General features: G+C 40.8%; 1 protein-coding gene across 1 annotated transcript in view; it reads left to right on the top strand.

Moving 5' to 3' along the window:
* The window catches only part of CSMD1 (CUB and Sushi multiple domains 1), a 2,626,220-nt gene that overhangs the window by 2,369,340 nt on the left and 236,716 nt on the right, over positions 1 to 20,164 (top strand). The window contains exons 52-53 of the mRNA XM_085610820.1: positions 1,634 to 1,810; positions 5,411 to 5,590. Coding sequence (XP_085466946.1) covers positions 1,634 to 1,810; positions 5,411 to 5,590 — 357 coding nt within the window. The remainder of the gene's footprint in view (positions 1 to 1,633; positions 1,811 to 5,410; positions 5,591 to 20,164) is intronic.

Genomic DNA, 20,164 nt, shown 5'->3' with positions numbered 1-20,164 from the left:
TGGTTGCAAAAATTAATTTTCATTCTAAAAACGTTGGTGTACAATTTAAAATCACTTTTTTTGCAAATGAAAACTTTGTACACCAGGCCCTTAGGTTTGTTGAAGTGTTGTTAGCTGATATGATTTCGAACGATATAGTATTGGAATATGTTTATTCTGTAGCATAAGGTTGACTGTGTATATTCATTAAAATGTAAGGGCTCATTTATTTTGGCAGTAGTCGCTGTGTTGTTTTTTGTTGTTATTGTATCACTGGATAAGTGTTTTCAGGATATAACCTTTTAAGTGTATTTCAGTTTTAGAGCTTTGTTGCATAGAATGCCTAGCCAAGGTGGTACTTGGACTGCAGCGATTTTTCAAGGGACGTTTCACAGAATGAACAAAATGTGTTGGCACTAGCAAGATCAACATTGCCAGTGACAGGGGTAGTGGCTCTATGCTGGTTGCCTTTGGTCAGAGAGTTTCAACATCTTTCCATGGTTATTATAATTCCTTGGAAGAGCTATACTTGCAAAACATTACCAACACATTCAGGGCTGAAATGAGTTGGCGTCAGTTATTTACTGCTACGTTATAGTGACAGGGTCTGACACAGAATTCAGGTTGGCTGCTTCAGTAGAAAAACATCTTAGTTGAAGTAAGGCGTGATAGACCTTTCTCACAAATATCTACTCGTGCTATACCAGAGGCAACAGGAGAATACAGCCGACAAGAAGCGGATGTCTACATAAAAAAGAAAATGAATATTCAAGTTCCCCATGGCTTTGTTGAACATCTTTTTTCATTATCAGGTTTGTCTAAACAGTACATACACTTTGCACTGGTATGAAAACAGGATCATTGTACCTTTCTTGTGTAACAGTGATTCGAGAAGACATATTTCCTATGATCCTGTGTTACTGATTTTTACACAAACTCAAAAATGGAAAGAAATGTATTCTGAAACAAATCGCACGATTGTATAACATATGTTTTTCTTATTAAGTCATTTTATGTGCGTAATATATATTCTAACAAGAAACTTTAGTTCAAGAATACTTCCTATAGCAGACTAATTTTCATTGTTTTTTTACTAACATCTTTTGCTACATAGCCACATCGTACACATTTTAAAATTGATGAATCATAATTTTTTTCGACACAGAGCTGGCACTTTGAATTTTTTGAGGATAATTGTTCTATATTAATCTGTTCATCTTTTCAATATTTATTGGCTTGGAAGGTCTCCTGCTTGTAGAGAGAAGAAGGGAGTCATGTCTTGCTCCCTGACTATCTGTCTTTGGTCATCTTTCTGTCCAATTCATAAATTAATTTACACATGTGGCTATCTCTATTTCATTGCCAAAGAATTAAGTATGGACCAGATACGCTCATCACATATTATACTAAAGAAGTTAGCGGAACATTGAATCAGATGCTAAAAAGATCATTGTTTTTAATATCTGAGATATAATGGCAGTTCATTTAATATGAGTCTGATTCTCAAATTAAGCAGTGTATTTAGGCGACGTCATATTAATGACTGTTTTGTGAGCAGTATCATAATCCTCTAGTAAACACTCATTCATTTAAACTCATCTCATTTCTCATTTAACGCAGTGCGTTAAACATTACACTTTCTTTTTTCTTTCAGCGGTATCTTGCGGAAACCCAGGCACTCCAGCCAATGGCATGATACTAAGCAGTGATGGGATTCTTTTTTCCAGCTCAGTTGTCTATGCCTGCTGGGAAGGTTACAAGACATCTGGGCTAACTACCCGACATTGCACGGCCAATGGGACTTGGACTGGGAATACGCCGGAGTGCACAGGTTAACATCTGACTTTATATCTGAACTGCTTTGAAGAGTGAAAAATGCCATGTTGGTTATGGAGAAAATGACTATTGATTTTTCAATAAAAGTTATTTCCAGAAACTATTATGTCTGAATTTTAAGACATAGAAAAAATGTATTTGACCAGAATCATGGGGGTCAATCCCTCCTATTGGCATCACAAAGGTCTGAATCCTGATATTTCAAAACCCCCAGAAAAGCCGTTTTGCAAATCTTTTGTTACACAAACAACAGTCAAAGCTCTCTGAATCTATCTTTCATGTTCAAATAGGCGAAATTTAATATTATACCCTCTCCGTGTTGTATGCAGAACTATAAATGAAGGTGCATATATACTGGTTGGTTTGCATCGGATATGCACCACGCAACTGGCACATGCACAACTCACATCTTACATGTGATTTATGAAGCCACTGAAAACCACTTTGCATGCCCCTGAGTGGCTCCATAAATCTGGAGAAAGGCAATACAGCACAAATTGCTGAATTGCCTTACTCGCTCATGAAGACAGTTCATGGTGGTTACGTGGTTGTTTCAACTGAACTCCCATGGTTTTTGATGCATTCCCAGATTCACCAAAACTGATAGTCCTTGGAATGCGCCAAAAAGATACGCCTTCTCAGGGGAGGCTCAATGAAGAAAAATATCTTCATTTCTCCTTGTTACTTCACAGAAAGAGAAATATGCCTCTCAGGATTGTTTTTTTGCAAAAACAATCCTGCATGCAACGCATGCACCCTTGCTCCATGGTGCAAGAGTGCCTACATTGGAGGTAGGCAGCCCATTGTTCACCAGACCTGGGTAAAGGACAGGAATGAGCCGTATTGCCTTAAATAAAGGGCATTCCTTCCCTTTCCCTGTGATGGAGTGCAGCGCAGCAATGTGACTTGCTCCGCTGCACTGTATCACATTCTCTTGTGAAGCCAGAGAGGATATCAATATTTTAAAAGAGTTATTGATAGCAAGTTGTTAATTAGCACACTTGATAAAAACATCATACTAAGCCATAGAGTAATGTACAGTTATGGTGAGCATGTCTTATTGAGATATCTCTTGTGCATTCTCAAATTAAAATTCAAAACAATTACAGTTTGCACATGTATTTATGGAACAAAGTAAACCTTTGTTTGTTAAACATGTAAAATTAATTTTTGACATGACCTATAAACTGTCTAGCTGTCAAAGCATAATAAAAGTACCAATAATGCACTCATTGTCTAAGAATTCAAAGATAAGATGTAATCTCATCATGCTTGTGAAATGGCCCACCAATGCTTAATTTGTAATAATATAAAGGCTGTTCCCCAAATTCGGAGACATGCTTTACCTGTGCAGGAGGCCTGCCCATCAGCTGTTTAGTCAGGCTGGTGGAACAGCAGCCTGCGCACCAGCCTAGAGACAGAGCACTACTTCTCCTTAATTTTCCATTGTGGTTCATTGAAATAGAAGAATACTACCAATATAAGGAAATGCCACTGCATTAGCAGTTTTGTTTCTATTTCTATGTTTGTTGAAAATATAAAAGATTTATCCGCTTTTTCCTGCTACTCAGAGGGGGACCATGACAGTGTAAAAGATGGCAGACTATTGGTGCACTGAAATAACTGCTGGTGGTAATCCCTGAAACAAATTGACCACTGACTGAATGCATGTGAGCATGGACACTTCAGCAATTTGACATACTATGCACTCTACTCTAATCTCCGTTATATTTGGATACATTTCTTAATTGTATCTCTGAATATTCAAAACATGATGACATTTACACTTTTTAATGTTATTACTGTAAGTATGTAGTCTTTCCTTTCGTGTCACGCTGCATTCACATATACATTGTAAATGTATCTACTTAGTTGGATGTGGAAATGGGGGATCAATATAGGTTGCAATTGCTTTGCCTACAATATATTTCAGAACAAAACCTTTGTCTGATGATTTCGTAATGTGAAACATTGGTCTTCAAGCAGTAAGCCAATGGCCATACTACGAAAGCCTAATTTTACTAATTATCACCTGATTAAACATGCCAGAACTTGTATTTATTAATTGCAGCTATTTTCTGTCTACACTGCTTAATATAGCCAGAAACTTCCAACTCTCTGATTGAAGTAAACCCGGCTAGGGCCATTATTCGTTTTTACACTACTATTGCTACTCTGTGTTTGACAATACTTTGTTAGTCTAGGTTTTGACTGAACAGACACATTGCTTACAATATACTTATGTAGACTTTGGGTCTGCCTCCTTCAACCGTTAGCTATTTTACCAGACTGCTAAAGCCATTGTCTGGAGACTTTTCAATCAGATCCAGGCTCAACCAAGAATAGTGTTACTCTCACTCTCAATGCTATGAACTGGTAGTGTGTATTCTTCCACCTCTATTGTAGTGCATGATTAAACTGCATGTAGGACTATGTTTCAACTATAGCCATCTCTGCCAGCTATTGCTTGCCCCCTCCCAAGTGTCTCACAGTGTTCCTCATCATGCTCTGTGTCCCACCTGTGTGCCACTTCCTCTTGTTCCTCTTCCCCACCATCCCCTCTTTTCATGTACATTCCATGTTCCCTCCCTCGTACCATTGTGTACTCCTTGTTACCCCATCCTCCAGCCCCTTTATCTCTTCATCTGCCCTTCCTCCATACCATGGTCACTTTTTGTTACCACATCCCTGCTGTCCCCTCTTCATTTGCACCTCCAACCCCTTGCTGCAGCTTCTTATACTTGCCACTTGGACTGGTTACTGAAAAAACAAATCCATGGAAATTAAATGGGAGCTATACTTGCATACAGAACCATCCTCATTTAGTTTGAAAGTCTATTCAAGGTTGGGTGGCAAGTGAGTCTTTATTAGAGCCCGTTCATTTCATTTTCTGTGATAGGAACTAAAGAACAATAATAAAGGTTCCATGTTGCCCAACCTTTAGTTGGCATAGGAACAAAGACTATGGTATTGAAGGCTACGGAGACTTCAATAACAGACTGGCTTTTGTTTAGTGACTGGATTTAATATTCATACACTACATGCATTAGAACCCAAATATATTTGCTTTGCCAACAATTGTAGCTTGTTATATTGCAAATAGAGTATTGAGTTAAACATGACTAAGACTTGAGGTTTTGCATCTAAACTGAACAAGATGAACTTTACACATGGGTGGAGCCTGGTTTATGTAAGTGGATTTTCCTCATTTGATCACTATGATCATCTTTCTTCTGATATAAAATGTGTATTTGATCTCGAGTGTACACATACATATACAGTGAATTGCTTACATGGTTTGAAGTTTCATTCCAATTGGGTGTCGAAGAACCAAGTGGCTCAAGATATATGGTCAGGAGCAACATTACATTGTTGTTTAAACTTCATCTAAAATCATTCTTACATTTTCAGAGGTCATAGATGGCAAGGATTTGTCATTCTATGACTTTATGTGTGCTATATATTCCAACTTTAGTAAGACTGGTGATAATGCAGATGTAAAAGGGGAAATGAACATGTAAGGAAATAATTTTCAGATTGTATGTTTACAACTGTAGTTTCTTAAAAAATCTGTTTATATGTTTCCTATCCACAGTTATCAGTTGTGCAGAACCTGGGACCCTAGCAAACGGAATTCGTTTTGGAAGTGATTTTACATTTAATAAGACAGTGGTCTATCGATGTAACCCTGGCTATGTGACGGAACTTGGAGCATCAACTGCCATGCTATGCACCAAAGATGGGATGTGGAATCAAAGTAAACCAACTTGCAAAGGTTTGTTTAGAAACACAATCTCATTTGTTTGCAAATAACTGACAAATGGAATAAGCATATTTAAAATAATGATAACCGTTTGAAAAATTGTCTAACCGCAAGGTATACATAAATAGAAAGTTAAGTATCCTCCTAGATTTGTCACTAATAGCTGAACAATAATAGTGTATAAAGAAAAATGATATGCCCCAAAGGTTGGTTGAAAAAAATGTAAGCTTTATTTAAGTTATGACTTATGACCTCAGTGTGACAATATAAGGTCACACACCTGCTACAAAGTGCCTGTATACACTTACAGGTAAACAGTACACAGTAATAACACAGATGACATAACATCGGGTGGAAGCATATATATATGTCTTTTCATTTTATGGCAGGACCCCTCAGTTCAAGGGGTGCATCATTCACAGAACCATGCACCTGCCAGGACCCCATGAATAAATAAATGACGTTCACATTTGTGGCACTACGGAGTTGATAATTTCACTATATTATACTGTTTCAATTCTAGAGGAATTATAATTACAAGCATAGGAAATCCTCTGGTCATCAAGACACAAGAAACTCAATAAAAGCATAATTCCAAGATTTAACTATTGATAGGGTTTAAGCTTCAAATGTGTGGGAGAAATGAGATTTATTCATATAAATATTTAATTCGTGCATTGTTTGGTTAGCTATTACATTTTCTTTGCTTTGAAATCTGCATAGTTCCATTTATTTTAATGTTTGTCCTTTTTTAATTAAATGTTCACTATGACCACGGAGGTCTTTTGGAGGGGTGAAAATGATCATTTGGCTGAAGGTTTTTGTGTTCCCTAACTGCATTGCTCTTTTTGCATTTTATTGTTTTCATTTTTCTTCTTGCTGCTCACCTTTGTTATTCATGAAATAAATTGTTTTGTTTTCTTGTCTCATCTCATTTTCTAAATATAGCCATTATCTTCCAAATAATATCAGTGCATGATTATTTCTTGGCGCAGTTCAGTTGTTTAATAATGCTGCTTTGCCATGTTGTTCTTAACTGATTAAAATTGGATTGCTTATTTTTTGGCATCAATTTTACTAAGGATTTGCACTATCGCAAAACAACAAAATTGTCACAAAGTGACTCATTTGTATTTACTTTCTAACACAAAATAAATTGTGTGCATTTAATCTCCATGTAAAAAGTGTTTTGCACTGGTTAGTGTTACTTTGTGTCCAGGGGAAGTTACTTGGGCGGGTCAACATATATACCAATAGAGTTTGACACAAATTCTGATCTACTAAAATAATCTGATTCAATTTGGCATCCAAACGCTAATGCCTCCTTGAAGCAGGAATTAACAAGTGGAAATGATCTGGGGGCATATCATCAAGAAACTGAGTTAAAATTATTGCGGATTTAGCGGCAGAAAACTGCCGCAAAAGCAGCGATAATGGGCTTGATAATATGCCCTTGAGAATTCACATAGAAGCCCATGTTTTAGTGACAACATGGGCTTCTATGGAAATCCTCAAGGTCATATTATCAAGCCCATTATCGTAGCTTTAGCGGCAGTTTTCTGCCGCTAAAGCGGCGATAATTTTAACTCCATGCTTGATAACATGCCCCTTAGTTTCTCATAAAAACCCACTCATTCCACGTGTGCTGTAACAGCATATATCCAGTGCACAGTATCCTTCTTAAATGTGTCTTTCTACACAGAAAGTATATGTTTTTAGTGCACATTCTATGCTAGACAGTGCATGCTCACTTCTGGACCTTTGTGTAAGGCTATGTGTCACACAAGGAACCCTAATTAGAATGCCAATGTAAGGAATAGATGACAATAGCAGCAGGCACTACATATGATCCTGTGCTGTGTTATCTCCGTTGTACAAAGGAGCACAGACATTGTGATTGCTATGCTGAGTTGTAGGAAAAATTGAAAACCTACCCCTTAGCCTCACTAATTGGTAAGTGTGGTATTTATTAGAAAATCAAGGGAATACATTTAACAAATTTACAGTTGTTTGTAGATTATGTATACACTAATATTGCTGCACTAAAAACATTCTTAACGTTATTTTAAAAGCAAGTGAAGTTCTTCCCTTTATGTATTGTCCACAGTCCTCTATAAATTAGTTTATTTAGGCATTGGTAGCTTAGCTATTTTCACAGGTTGTTCTAAGTGTGGCTAGTTATGTAATATGAATCTATATATGATGCTACAGATCACTGAAGAAAGGTGAGGTTCGGGGAGAATAGTACAGAGTAAGATGGACAGCAAGAGTAACCTATCCTGAGTGTTAAATCTCACAATTTACAATTGTCAGTGCCTTCCTGAAGGGTACAATATAAGGGGCTAGCAAAAAACAGGTAGTGAGAGAATTTCAGAATCTAGAAGTATAGCAAAATGACTTGATGCCTTCTCTTTTCATTCTTATATTTTCTTACTTTGAACCTCTGGAGGTTGTTAGTGTGAGTGTTATTTAGTCAGTTGTGGATATTGATTTTGCTTTTCAATTATAGTTGTGTGGTTGGTAGACATTCTATCAAACTTCCGGACAAGCCTGATCAGCTAGCCAGATGAACATTGTTCAGTGAACTCCAAGTTCCTTTTGAGATGAAAGTAAGCAGCTGTAAACCTTTCTCAGTTCAGTTCAAAATGCTTTATTCGGCAAGTATATACAGCCACATAGCAAACATAATAACATACAACAATCATACAATAAAACTATAAAATGGCAGAGTATAAACCAATTACATGATTAGGCACAGAGCAAGAAAAATTGTTATACTATCCCCGAAAATTAATTATATTTCCATCCCCGTAAAAGAGCCAGTGCAGATAGGATTAGCAATGTAGAACAGGTAAAATAATTCTGATGGGCTTAAAATTTATATAGTCTAAAACTAACATGCGGTTAATGTACAAAATATACAAGGTAAAATGCAATTCGCAGATTCTGGATATGTGCAAAGAGTCACTTATGGTGCTTGAAGACTAACATGCCGGGTAATGTGCAAAATATGCAGGGTAAAGTGCAAATCGCAGTTCTGTGCATGTACAAGAAGTCACTTATAGTGTTTAGTAGAGTGATAATACAGCTTACTAGAAACCTTTCTCAAAAAGAGATATAACCAGTACTTGCATGGCTGCTGTGAAGTCTACTTCTGGAAAAATAGCTATCATTTTACACAGTCTGAAGTGTCAGTGATAGGTTGTTTGCATTCTTTTTGAGCTGTGCATTTTGTATTTGATATAGTGAACTAGTTGCATAGTGTAGCAAAGTTGCCTTTTCTGAGTGGTCACCACAGATGTTTCACCTTTTCTGGACACTATTTTTGCAGCACTAGAACTCTGTTACCCCGCTAACCATGAGTAAAGTTTCTATTCTCTACCTTTCAACATGGTTAAACTGCCTTATCTACTTATTGAACTCGCCCATAAATCCCCAGTGTATGGTTTAGAAAATATACAAATGACCCGGAAGTTAAACACTACCTATAGACTGCAGCACCTATTGTGCTACAAAGTGGGCTTACAAAACACAGCTCCAGGTCTGTCATTGTAGATGGCTACTGTAGTTTAAAACCTACATTGCAACCTGTTAAAATAACCATTTTTGACAGTCAAAAACCTCCTTTTAAATTAGATTTTTTAATTAATTTATATATTGTAAGTATTAATAAGTCACTCCTATGTCACCACTATGCAGGCTGTGGAGCCCATAAGGTAGGGTGCATGATATTTCAAAGTGAGCCATGCAGAAAATTAATGTCAAAATGTCCCTAAAATGGCAAAGCCCTAAAAACATTTTTCAGTGTGGCAGGGCTGGATGTTCTATACAGAAATGCGGAGTATAGATTAAAATATTTATTCTGCATCTCTGGTTTGGCTCATCTAGAAAAATAATTCATTTGTAATATTTATTAAAAGCCAAATTCAATGGTGAACTTGCATTCTTAATAAATATTAGGAAAAGCTACTTTTAGAAAGTTACCTTTTCCCTGCCTGAAGCTCTTGGAGGCTAATTCACAAGATCTCATTGACAGCCGCCGATCATGTGCTCGACCTTAGTGAGGTGCAAAAACTGTTCCCATAGCAGGGACGATGGTCTGGGAATAAAGAGGTGTTTTTTTCCTCTGGCAGGAATACCAATTGGCGTGGGTCCAGGAACTTGATTAACTTCAAAGGGGCCTTTCCTATCATAAGTAATGTCAGGTGATACCTGGAAAGGCCTAGTCGTTGTCCTCATATTCAGGCTGCCTCAAAACTCAGTGTGAGGAAAGCCATTTCCAGAACTGGCTTTCAATGACCAAGAGGGGTGGACTGCTCATCACCCTGGCCACACATCTAGGTAGGTACACAGGCTCTGTACAAGGGGAGATGGATAGCCCCGTTTTCAGAATAAGGTACACTGTGGTATTGTTCACAGTAGGGCAATCACAAACCGCTGCAAAGAAAGATAGGCAGCCACTTGGAACGTTTACCCCATTGGTCAGAGAGGAGGCAGCAGTTCTCCCTCCACCCCACTATGTGATTCCAGGCAATGCTTTGGCACCCCAAAGCAACATTTTCAAAACATTTTCTGAACCTGTTGAAGAACATATGAGGACTGGACCTGCTGTCTGTAACTGAGAGGAGCCTTGAAGGACTGGAAATGCTCCCTTTTGTACCCAGGACAATGATGTTTGCTCCAAGGGTAAGTTGGATGACCTCCTTTGTAGCTACAGAGACTCAGCAAGCAGCAAGAGGACTTTTATCATTGAGATTCTACTAGTGGTAGTAGAACCTGGGCTGGAATTTGACATGGGCTTCTGCCTGAGAGCCTTAGAGTCTCCTTGTACCCTCCCTGAGGTCCTGTACACCTTAGAATTCTAGTCCTGTGGTTGTTTCGGCACCAGAAGATTTTTTTGAGAACATTTCCTCCAGACGTTCAGTTGGATTTGCCCAAAAAAGTATCCAACTGGCTGTACTACAGCATCAGATTGAATTTCAGCTTTGCTCTTTTCCAAGATCCCTGCATCTCTGAAAAAGTGACAAAGTCCCATTACAAAGAGAAGGACAAAGTTCAATTCTTTAAAACATATTCACTGACAAATTTCCAAAGCTTTAGAGCACCAGCTGGACCACTTCAGGTATCCGGACTTTGGCAACTACAGTTTCAGCGGCATCCAGCTCAGGGAGGAATGTTTTTTGAAAAAATGAGAAAGTCCCATTCTGCATTGGTACTTACATGAAGTTTCAATACCTTTAGAAGAAATGTTTTTTTTTTTTTTTTTAGTGAAATATTTCCTTTCTGAAGTGGGGCTTGGAAAATGTGTTCAACTTTTTGACTTTCAGTAGTACCAATCCACTTGATGCATCCACCTGGCTATCCTTAAATATAGTTTATATCTTGGTCTAAAGGTTCCTTAGACTATCACAGGTGCTTAGGGCTTTTGAAGGTATTTTTTATTTAAAACTTCAAGAATTAATATCTCTGAATCTCCTTATTTTGTTGTAATTATGTTTATTATATTTTACTCGATTTGTTTCTAATGTGGCTTCGGATTTTTATTTTCTACTATTTTACTGTTCTGGTACTGCATAAATATCATACAGATTGCCTGTTCTGTCTCATATCTAGCTGGAGGCTGAGCTTTGATTAATATTAGTGGCTTTGAGGACTCACTTTGGCAAATGCTGTTATTACTCTTCGTTATCATTACTCTTTGAGGTGAGCAATCACTCACCCCAAATAATAATAATAATAAACACTTTCTTCCAAATAGCAACATCTTCTGGGTTTTTTAATGAAATACATTCCTTTTCTATAGATGGTTGGTGTCCATTAGCACAAACTGTGTTTAAGTAAAACTTATCCAGGAATGAGTGGCCAAAGTGCAATCCTTGAGCTGAGCGATGTTATTTGCTGATGTTAGTCTTAGTTAGTGTTTGTTGTCACCACTAAACTGATGTATTTTGATATTCCTATTAAAGTATTAAAAATAACTAAAATTACTTCAGTTCTCTTAAATACTGATTAACACATGGCTGATTTTCCTTGTGGTAATCCCTTTGCTCCCTTGGGTGATTCAGAAGTTGAGCAGATAAATGTTATAACTGAAGTCATTGAAGGTACAAACCATGGACAGCATTCCATTGATTTGCCAGTGTCTAGATGTCCAAATAATACTGACACTAACTCTAAAAAAGTATTTCTTATCCCCTTTCTTTAATCCATAAATTAGGAGGTGGTCACTGTAAAAATCACTCCTTTCATCTTTAAAGTAGATAATCAATACATTACTAACTCCTAACAGGCCTTCAGTAACCCCTAATCTTTGCCTGGGCTCTCTTTCTTTCCCTGGGCCCTTGGGCTCTACACATAACCCACTAACTAATCTTGGAACACTTAATATAGATAGATTCCTACCCTCATCTAAACTGCAGTCCTGCAAAACTGTGGGTGGTGGATTGACCACCAGTGGCTCCATTTCCTATGGCATCAAGCTCCAATCACACTGGGAAAATATCTCCATCACCAACTGGGCTTATGTTCCCAGGAACCTCCATGGTAATCATGCAAAGACTAATCTACCATGAAGCATGGGGAAACATCCAGTATATGGTTACATTACAATGATGAACATCCCCAAGCTAACACCATGCTTGATAGTAGACATAGAAGAGAGTTTAAGAAATAAGATGGTCTATTGGAGCTGTCATGCTCGGAGGTGTTGCTTTGTTATATGAGACAACATAGTTAGTGTTAAAAGGTTTAGTTGTCCTAATTCTGGTTGTGATGTACTTGAATTAGTTTTGGGTTCTTCTGATGTGGCTGACAATCCAATCTAGTTGACCTTTATCTTAGCACTAACCACCAGGCAATTCCAACATACAATTCAAATATACTAGACCTCGAGACCCTAATGGCACCAATGGCCCTGCTTCACCTCCCCGTCTCATAGATTGACTTGGAGAAGCATCCTAGATAGACATACTGGAGACCCACTTATTGGTACCCAGAGCAAGTGCATTTTATCAAGGTGGGGCTAGTACAGATTCAGACCCGCGTCTTAATTTAACCTTCATAACTACCCCTAGTGCACTTACCCCCACCCCAGATAATGCTTTCATGATGTGGTGGAAGGTATGGAAGGCATGGTGTTGCACCAGAAACTTGTTAGTAAGGAAGGTCTCTCACTGATTTCCTGGAACCTGGCTGGAGTTAAATCAAAACTCATTGAGCAAGAATGGTACTCCTTTATTAGAAAGTATGATGCCTGATTATTTCAGAAGACCAGGGAACTGGACAAAATGTTTATTCAGGGATTTGTTTCATATAGCATGAAAGCTTTACCACCAAGAAATTCAGGGCGGGTGGTAGGGAGCTTATTGATAGTGGCAAAGACCGACATTATGTGTACCTATGAATTGTTGAAAGTAGACTCACCTGATTTAATGGGGGGAATTCTTGAATTCCCAATGGGTCGGAAATTGCTGTTTCTAAATTTATATGCTAAGTCTATGCCTTCAACTAGCGTAGCACCGATTACATCTCTTTTAGATGATTTGATTGTTCAGTTCCAGCAGAATGCGAAAGTGATGGTAGCTGGTGATTTTAATTCTTCATTTGAACCCTTTCATTTTCTTGGTATGATAACTGAAAAGGAGGATGAGCAGTGGTGTATATCTACCCTGAGGGTAAATCTTATCATTGTTTCTCCTTGTTGCTCTACAAATTGCAGCTGTGGTGGTGGGGCAACATTTGATAGCATCTAGTGGGAGAACCCACTCTGACCAAATGAGAGCAGCTATGTTTAAGAGGGGAGTCACTACTATTGTGATTGACTATGTATGGAGGTCGCGGGTCAATGTTTACTGTAATGTAAACTACCTTCCAAGATAGTTATTTACTCACAGCACTGTGGTCCCTGAAACTGTTGTGGCCAACAACTATAGAAGAGTTTCTTGGCCTGGGGTTAAACTAATGAGAATATCCTTGTCAAGATATATCAGTGGTCCATACATTTTTTACCTAACTATGAGAATTCCCCTGAGGAAGCTATACCAACTTAGATATTCATGGTATTTCTGTATAAAAAACCAAGTGGTAACATATAAGCCCCTCCCAAATACACAAGATGGTATTCGCCCGACTGTGACCAGCCCAAGAAATTGCTGAGAAGCGCTATTAGGGGATGCAATTGACTTGAGATTAGCACAGCTCGTCTGGAATACAAGTAAGCAATTGATCATGCAAAAAGGAAGTAGGAGGATGCTGATTCGCAGGACATGCTCCAGACCCTTAACTTGAATGATTACTGGACAATTTGGCATATTATTGCAAACTGAAAGCTTAAACTACAGGATGAGAAATATAACGCCAGGAAGATGGGAGGAACACTTTGCAAGGTCAACAAGCTGGGAAATGGGAAGACTGTTGAGATTTTTTTAGTCTATAGAATACCCTCTCTGCTTAAGGCACTAAAGGCCTCTGGCCCCAAAGCATTCCTTGTGACCTATACAAATCAGAACCTGGGCTGTGGGCTAGTTAAGTGAGCATCCTCTCTAATGCAATAGCAAGGGGTGGGGAGCCTGGAGGGGGGGTGGAAATAATCCCGATATTTAAACAAGGAGATGCCAATTTTCCATCAGATTATAGGCAAATTATAGGCCTATTATCCTTGTAGATAATCTCAGGAAAATATTCTCCAGGCAGATTTGAAATAGAGTGCAAGAGTGGCTGGAAAATCTGAGGATTTAACTCCCTTTCAGGCAGGATTTTGTGAAAAAGTTAGTACTTTAGATCAGGTTTTTGAATTTGCCCTCCTTTTATTGGAAAAATGTTGTGCTGTGTAACCAAAAACTCTATGTTTCATTTGTTGACCTGCGTGCTGCAGTCGATTTGATACCCCAGGAGAGTCTCTGAAAAGTACTATCGGACATGGGAGTTCTAGGTTGGTTAATTGGGTTACTAGCTAGGCTGCATGAAAAAAACTACACACAGGTTAGGTGGGGTGACGGATGTGAGTTGACAAAGCACATCCCAGTCACAAGAGGGGTTCGACAGGGGTGCGTTCTGGTCCCCACCGTGTTCACCTTATATATAAATGATGTGGCCGAGTAAGTGACAAAATGTGTTAATTATTCTCTGACTCTCAATGGGGCTAAAACAGGTATACTCCTGTTTGCAGACACTTCAATATTAATCTCCAAGTTCTCGACGGGGTTACAAAATCTTCTAAATACATTTCTGGAGTTCTGGGATTACAGGGGTTTGTAATGGAATGCTGCAAAAACCAAATTTATGGTCCTTTGTAACAGCGCTATTAAGAGCTGTTCAATAATGGGTGGACAGGACCATTTGAAAAAGGTCTTTAGTTTTGATTATTTGCGGGTGACCCTGTTGGACAAATTTAGGTTGGTTCACAAAGTAAATAAAGGAGCCTTTCTTATAGCACATAGATCTAAGGTAATTTTAGGTTTTCAGAAGAATACATAGCCTATCACGTGAAGCCCCAAAATGTTGTATTTTATGGCGCAGAAGTTTTGGGTTATACTCATATGACTAGGCTCACTGTGATGGAGAACCCATTAGTAAGATCATTGCTCTTGGTCCCTGTAAATACCCCCTTGGACTATGTTCTGTTATGTTAACAGAACTTCTAGCACATGCAGCTACTCCAAGGAGTGTTCCGGTGCGTGCCTTACAAGGTGGTTGGACAGCACAAAGAGGTCGATTTAAAAAGTGAGGTCTTCAGTTTCTTTCTGAATGACCTCAGATCACTCACAGCACAAAGAACACTGGCAGTGGATTCCAAGCAATAGCCCCCAGCCATGCAAAGGATCTCCCACTGGCCCTCTATTGAGGACTATCCCAGAATTAGCTGAATATAGAGATACCTTGAGTGATGTAAAGAATATGGACCATAACAGAAAAAATGTTTTAGCACTCCAACTTGTTTTGAGTCTATTAGAATATGGACCATGCCTTAGAGCAGGGGTACTCATAGTACGGTCCGCGGGCCGCCAGCGGCCCGGCAAGCCTTTCTTGGCGGCCCGCGGACCTTGCAGACATCGTACCGGTGTTTTTTTTTTTAACAATGTCAGCAAACACAGACTCTGCTCTGTGGGGGCCCGGGGATTCAAGTGATAGTCCGAGTGGAGCTGCTGGGGACCAAAGAGGTGAAATACAACAAAGCCTCATTATCATGCAAATGGTCTCTTAAAGACCTGTGAAGTACTCGGGTGGGGCTGTGTGTGTGCCCTGGAAGGGAAGCTGCCTCAGCTGCCACACAAGCAAAGGGGGGGAGGGCAGGGGGGGAGAGGTGACAAAGAATGACAAGAGAACAGCAGGGTGTGAGAATCTGGTCAGGGGACAGAGGGTGACAGAGGGCAGTAGGGAGAGACAGAAACAGACAGAGACAGATAGAGATAGAGACTAACAGAGACAGGGACAGACAGAGACAGATAGGCAGAGACAGGGACAGACAGATAGAGGCAGAGACAGACAGAGAGGCAAAGAGACAGACAGAGAGGGAGACGGAGAGGGAGACAGAGAGGGAGGGCGACAGAGCGAGAGGGAGACGGAGAGAGAGAGGGAGACAGGGAGAGAAAGGGAGACGGAGGGAGACGGGGAGAGGGAGGGAGACGGGCAGAGAGAGGGAGACGGAGAGGGAGGGAGACGGGGAGAGGGAGAGAGACGGAGAGGGGGGGAGACTGAGAGGGAGGGACACAGAGGGAGGGAGACTGAGAGGGAGGGAGACTGAGAGGGAAGGAGACGGGGTGAGGGAGGGAGACGGAGAGGGAGGGAGAGAGGGGAAGAGGGAGGGAGATGGAGAGGGGGGAGACTGAGAGGGAGGGACACAGAGGGAGGGAGACTGAGAGGGAGGGAGACTGAGAGGGAGGGAGATGGGGAGAGGGAGGGAGATGGAGGGAGGGAGACTGAGAGGGAGGGAGACTGAGAGGGAAGGAGACGGGGTGAGGGAGGGAGACGGAGAGGGAGGGAGAGAGGGGAAGAGGGAGGGAGATGGAGAGGGGGGAGACTGAGAGGGAGGGACACAGAGGGAGGGAGACTGAGAGGGAGGGAGACTGAGAGGGAGGGAGATGGGGAGAGAGAGGGAGACGGAGAGGGAGGGAGAGAGGGGAAGAGGGGGAGAGGGGGAGGGATGGAGATGGAGAGGGAGGGAGACAGAGAGGGAGAGTGAGAGAGGGTGAGAGAGGGAGAGAGGGAGGGAGGGAGACAGGGAGGGAGGGAGACAGAGGGGGAGACAGAGAGGGGGAGACAGAGAGGGGGGAGACAGAGGGAGATGGAGAGGGAGGGAGACGAAGAGAGGGAGAGAGACAGGGGGAGAGAGAGGGAGGGAGACAGGGAGGGAGACAGAGGGGGGGAGACAGAGAGGGGGAGACAGAGGGAGACGGAGAGGGAGGGAGAGAGGGAGAGAGAGAGGGGGAGAGAGAAGGAGGGAGACAGGGAGGGAGGGAGACAGAGGGGGAGAGAGACAGAGGGGGGAGGGAGACAGAGGGGGGAGACAGAGAGGAGGAGACAGAGGGAGACGGAGAGGGAGGGATACAGAGGAGGGAGGGAGACGGAGGAGAGAGGGAGACGGAGGATGGAGGGAGAGGGAGGGAGACGGAGGACGGAGGGAGATGGAGGACGGAGAGAGACGGAGAGGGAAGGAGAGGTAGAGAGGGAGGGAGAGGGAGAGAGGGGGAGGGAGACAGAGAGGGTGGGAGACAGAGAGAGAGGGAGACAGAGAGGGGGAGATGGAGAGAGACGGAGAGGGAGAGAGACGATAGAAGGAGAGAGGGAGGGAGACATAGGAGGGAGGGAGATGGAGGAGGGAGGGAGATGGAGGAGGGAGGGAGACGGAGGGAGAGGGAGGGAGACGGAGGGAGAGGGAGGGAGACAGAGGGAGAGGGAGGGAGACGGAGGAGGGAGGGAGACGGAGAAGGGAGGGAGACGGAGGAGGGAGGGAGGGAGATAGAGAGAGGGAGAGAGATATGTGTATGCCGGGTACGGTGGCTCAGTGGACGAAGGCATCCGCTGCAAGGACCTGTGTTCCACCTCATGGTAACAGTTTTTTTTTGTTGCTCTAGCCCCGCCCCCTCCCCCAATGACCCTGCCCCCAAGGTGCGGCCCTCGGCCACAAACCACACTGTAAATTTGGCCCCCAAGAGAAAGTTTGTGAGTACCCCTGCCTTAGAGAGACCCTGGTTAAGGTTTTTTCTCGACTGGTGTTAAAATGTGGGTTTAAGCAGAGTGTGGTTCTCACCTGAAGTACTTTGCAAGGCGGACAAGCAGGGCTTAAAATCAACCTACTCGTTACTAGTGTGGCAAAAAATAACAACCAGAGGGACTATGGCCATTCTTACCGAGCAGTTCTTGGCGTTTAACCCCACTCCTGTTTCAGAAAATTACATGGACAATCAATATACCACCAGTGGCCAAGAGCATGTTTATTACATTTAGAACAGACTATATGGGTCTTCGATTGTTAGGTAAAAATTGGAATAAAAATCTCTTGTCTGATTCATGTCCATCTTGTGGCATGAATCCTGAGACTCTTGACCATATCGTGTTTGTCTGTCCTGAATACCATTGTGTGCACAGAGAATGGTTGCGTCTGATCTGTTTGTCCTTGGAGGTACCACATTTTAGAGAGGCAAAATGAGTCTTGACGACCGACACAATTGGCCCGGCTATTTTTTCTGTGAGCTGGTTCTTATTCAATATCTGGATAAAAGAGGAGAAGTTTCTGAAATCATTGTAAATTTTAGTGCATGGGTTGCCCTGTGGAAACCATTTAAAGTATTAATGTATTAGGTATATATATTTGTGTTTTATATAGTTATTTCTTATCGGCCAGCCCATTTTAAGCACTTTGCAGAACATTGCACTTTATAAAATTGTTGTTGTTTAATGTTTTGTGATTTAATACTACACATGTACTCTTTGTATGTAGACTATTTTGTCCCTTTTTGGTGCCTGAGTATACATTAAAAAACCAAAGAAAAGTTATAAATAAAGTACCGATGCAAGCGAAAATTGATCGTTTGTGTGAGCGTGAATTAAAAGACGCTTTTTTAAAATAAAACAGGTTCAGGCCCTTTCCTTTGCTTAATGACTTTCTAAAAGTGTCATTTTCAAAATTGTAATTTAAAATATGACTTACATGAACTGTATACCTGTTTGCATTTTGAAGTTATGGCTTATTAAATATAATAAGGTAAGTCCAATGTTATCCTATTGGAGAGGTAGGCCTTACAATTGTGAAAAGCAAATGTAAGAGTTTCTCACTACCAGAACATGTAAAACTAAAATGTACATGTTCAACTTTATAAATAGATTGCAGTCCCTCCTTTGGGTTGTACGGAGCCTACCCTAGGGGCGACTTATATTTATTAAAAAGGAATGTTTGGGCCTTGCAAAAGGTTTATTTTTCCAGGTCGACATGGCAGCTTAAAACTGTACACACAGGTTGCAATGGCAGGCCTGAGACATGTTTAAAGTGGTACTCAAGTGGGTGGCACATTCAGTGCTACAGATCCACTAGTAGCATTTAATTTACAGGCTGTAGGCACACGTAATGCCACTTTACTAGGGACTTACAGGTAAATTAAATACGACAATTGGGTATCAGCTAATCTTACCATATTTTAAGGAGAGAGCCCAAGTATTTAAGCACTGGTAAGCAGTGTTAAAGTGAGCAGAGTCAAAGCCAAGCAAAAAAGAAGTCTGCAAAACAGGAGGTCTGAAGGCAAAAAGTTAGGGGAAAACCACACCAAGGTTGCTGGGTTTAATAGTTTTCCATTGTGTTCCAATAATGTATGGCCTGAAATTCAAGCATTACAATGCCATTGATTAGTTGCAATCAACATCACCTTGGATGTAAGGCTTTATCGGGCAGGATTGTAAATAGAAAAAAGTCTCTTATATAATGAAGACATTGTAAACAAGCGAATCCTGTGCCAACTACGTTCCATACAAAGAATATTTTGGTAGTCGAAGTTTGTGTTACAAGAAATAACTATTTCACGATATACTTGGCTAGAAAATGAAGTATACATGCAGAACATAGGGCATTTGGAATGCTAGGTAGCATCTACAGTACATTCTCTTCAGGCATCAGCGCAGATCAACAAGGCTGAATGGCAGAACTGTACTGCGATTCACTTAATGAAAAACAATGTGCCTGATTGCCTTAAAACACTGGAGTTGTAATTTATTTGATTGTGTCCTGCTGCGTTATTGTGAGAATGTTAACCACAGCTGTCACATAATGAGTGAAGTTCTATGTTGCTGGAACCTGTAAAGAATACCACAGTTAGATTGTTTTTTTAATTAAGTAATCTCCAGCCAGATAATTAATTTGCTGGTGGTTTTAGCTGGTCATCGAAAACACTGCCAATAATAACTCCCAGCAATATGCATAGCCTATCGCATTTGAGTAATGATTAATGCAGGACTGATGGCTAGATTTCAGCTGGCTGTTTTTGAAAAAAGCTATTGCTTGTGGAGCAAAACATCTCTACTGAAAGGAAATATTATATTTTGAAAGAATATTAATTTCACTCTTGTCTGATCACAATAGGAAGAACATTTATATTGTAA

The sequence above is a fragment of the Triturus cristatus genome, chromosome 6 (assembly GCF_964204655.1).
Source record: "Triturus cristatus chromosome 6, aTriCri1.1, whole genome shotgun sequence".
Taxonomy (NCBI): Eukaryota; Metazoa; Chordata; class Amphibia; order Caudata; family Salamandridae; genus Triturus; species Triturus cristatus.
The sequence above is the reverse complement of the archived record's forward strand: the minus strand, read 5'-3'. Positions and strand labels throughout refer to the sequence as shown.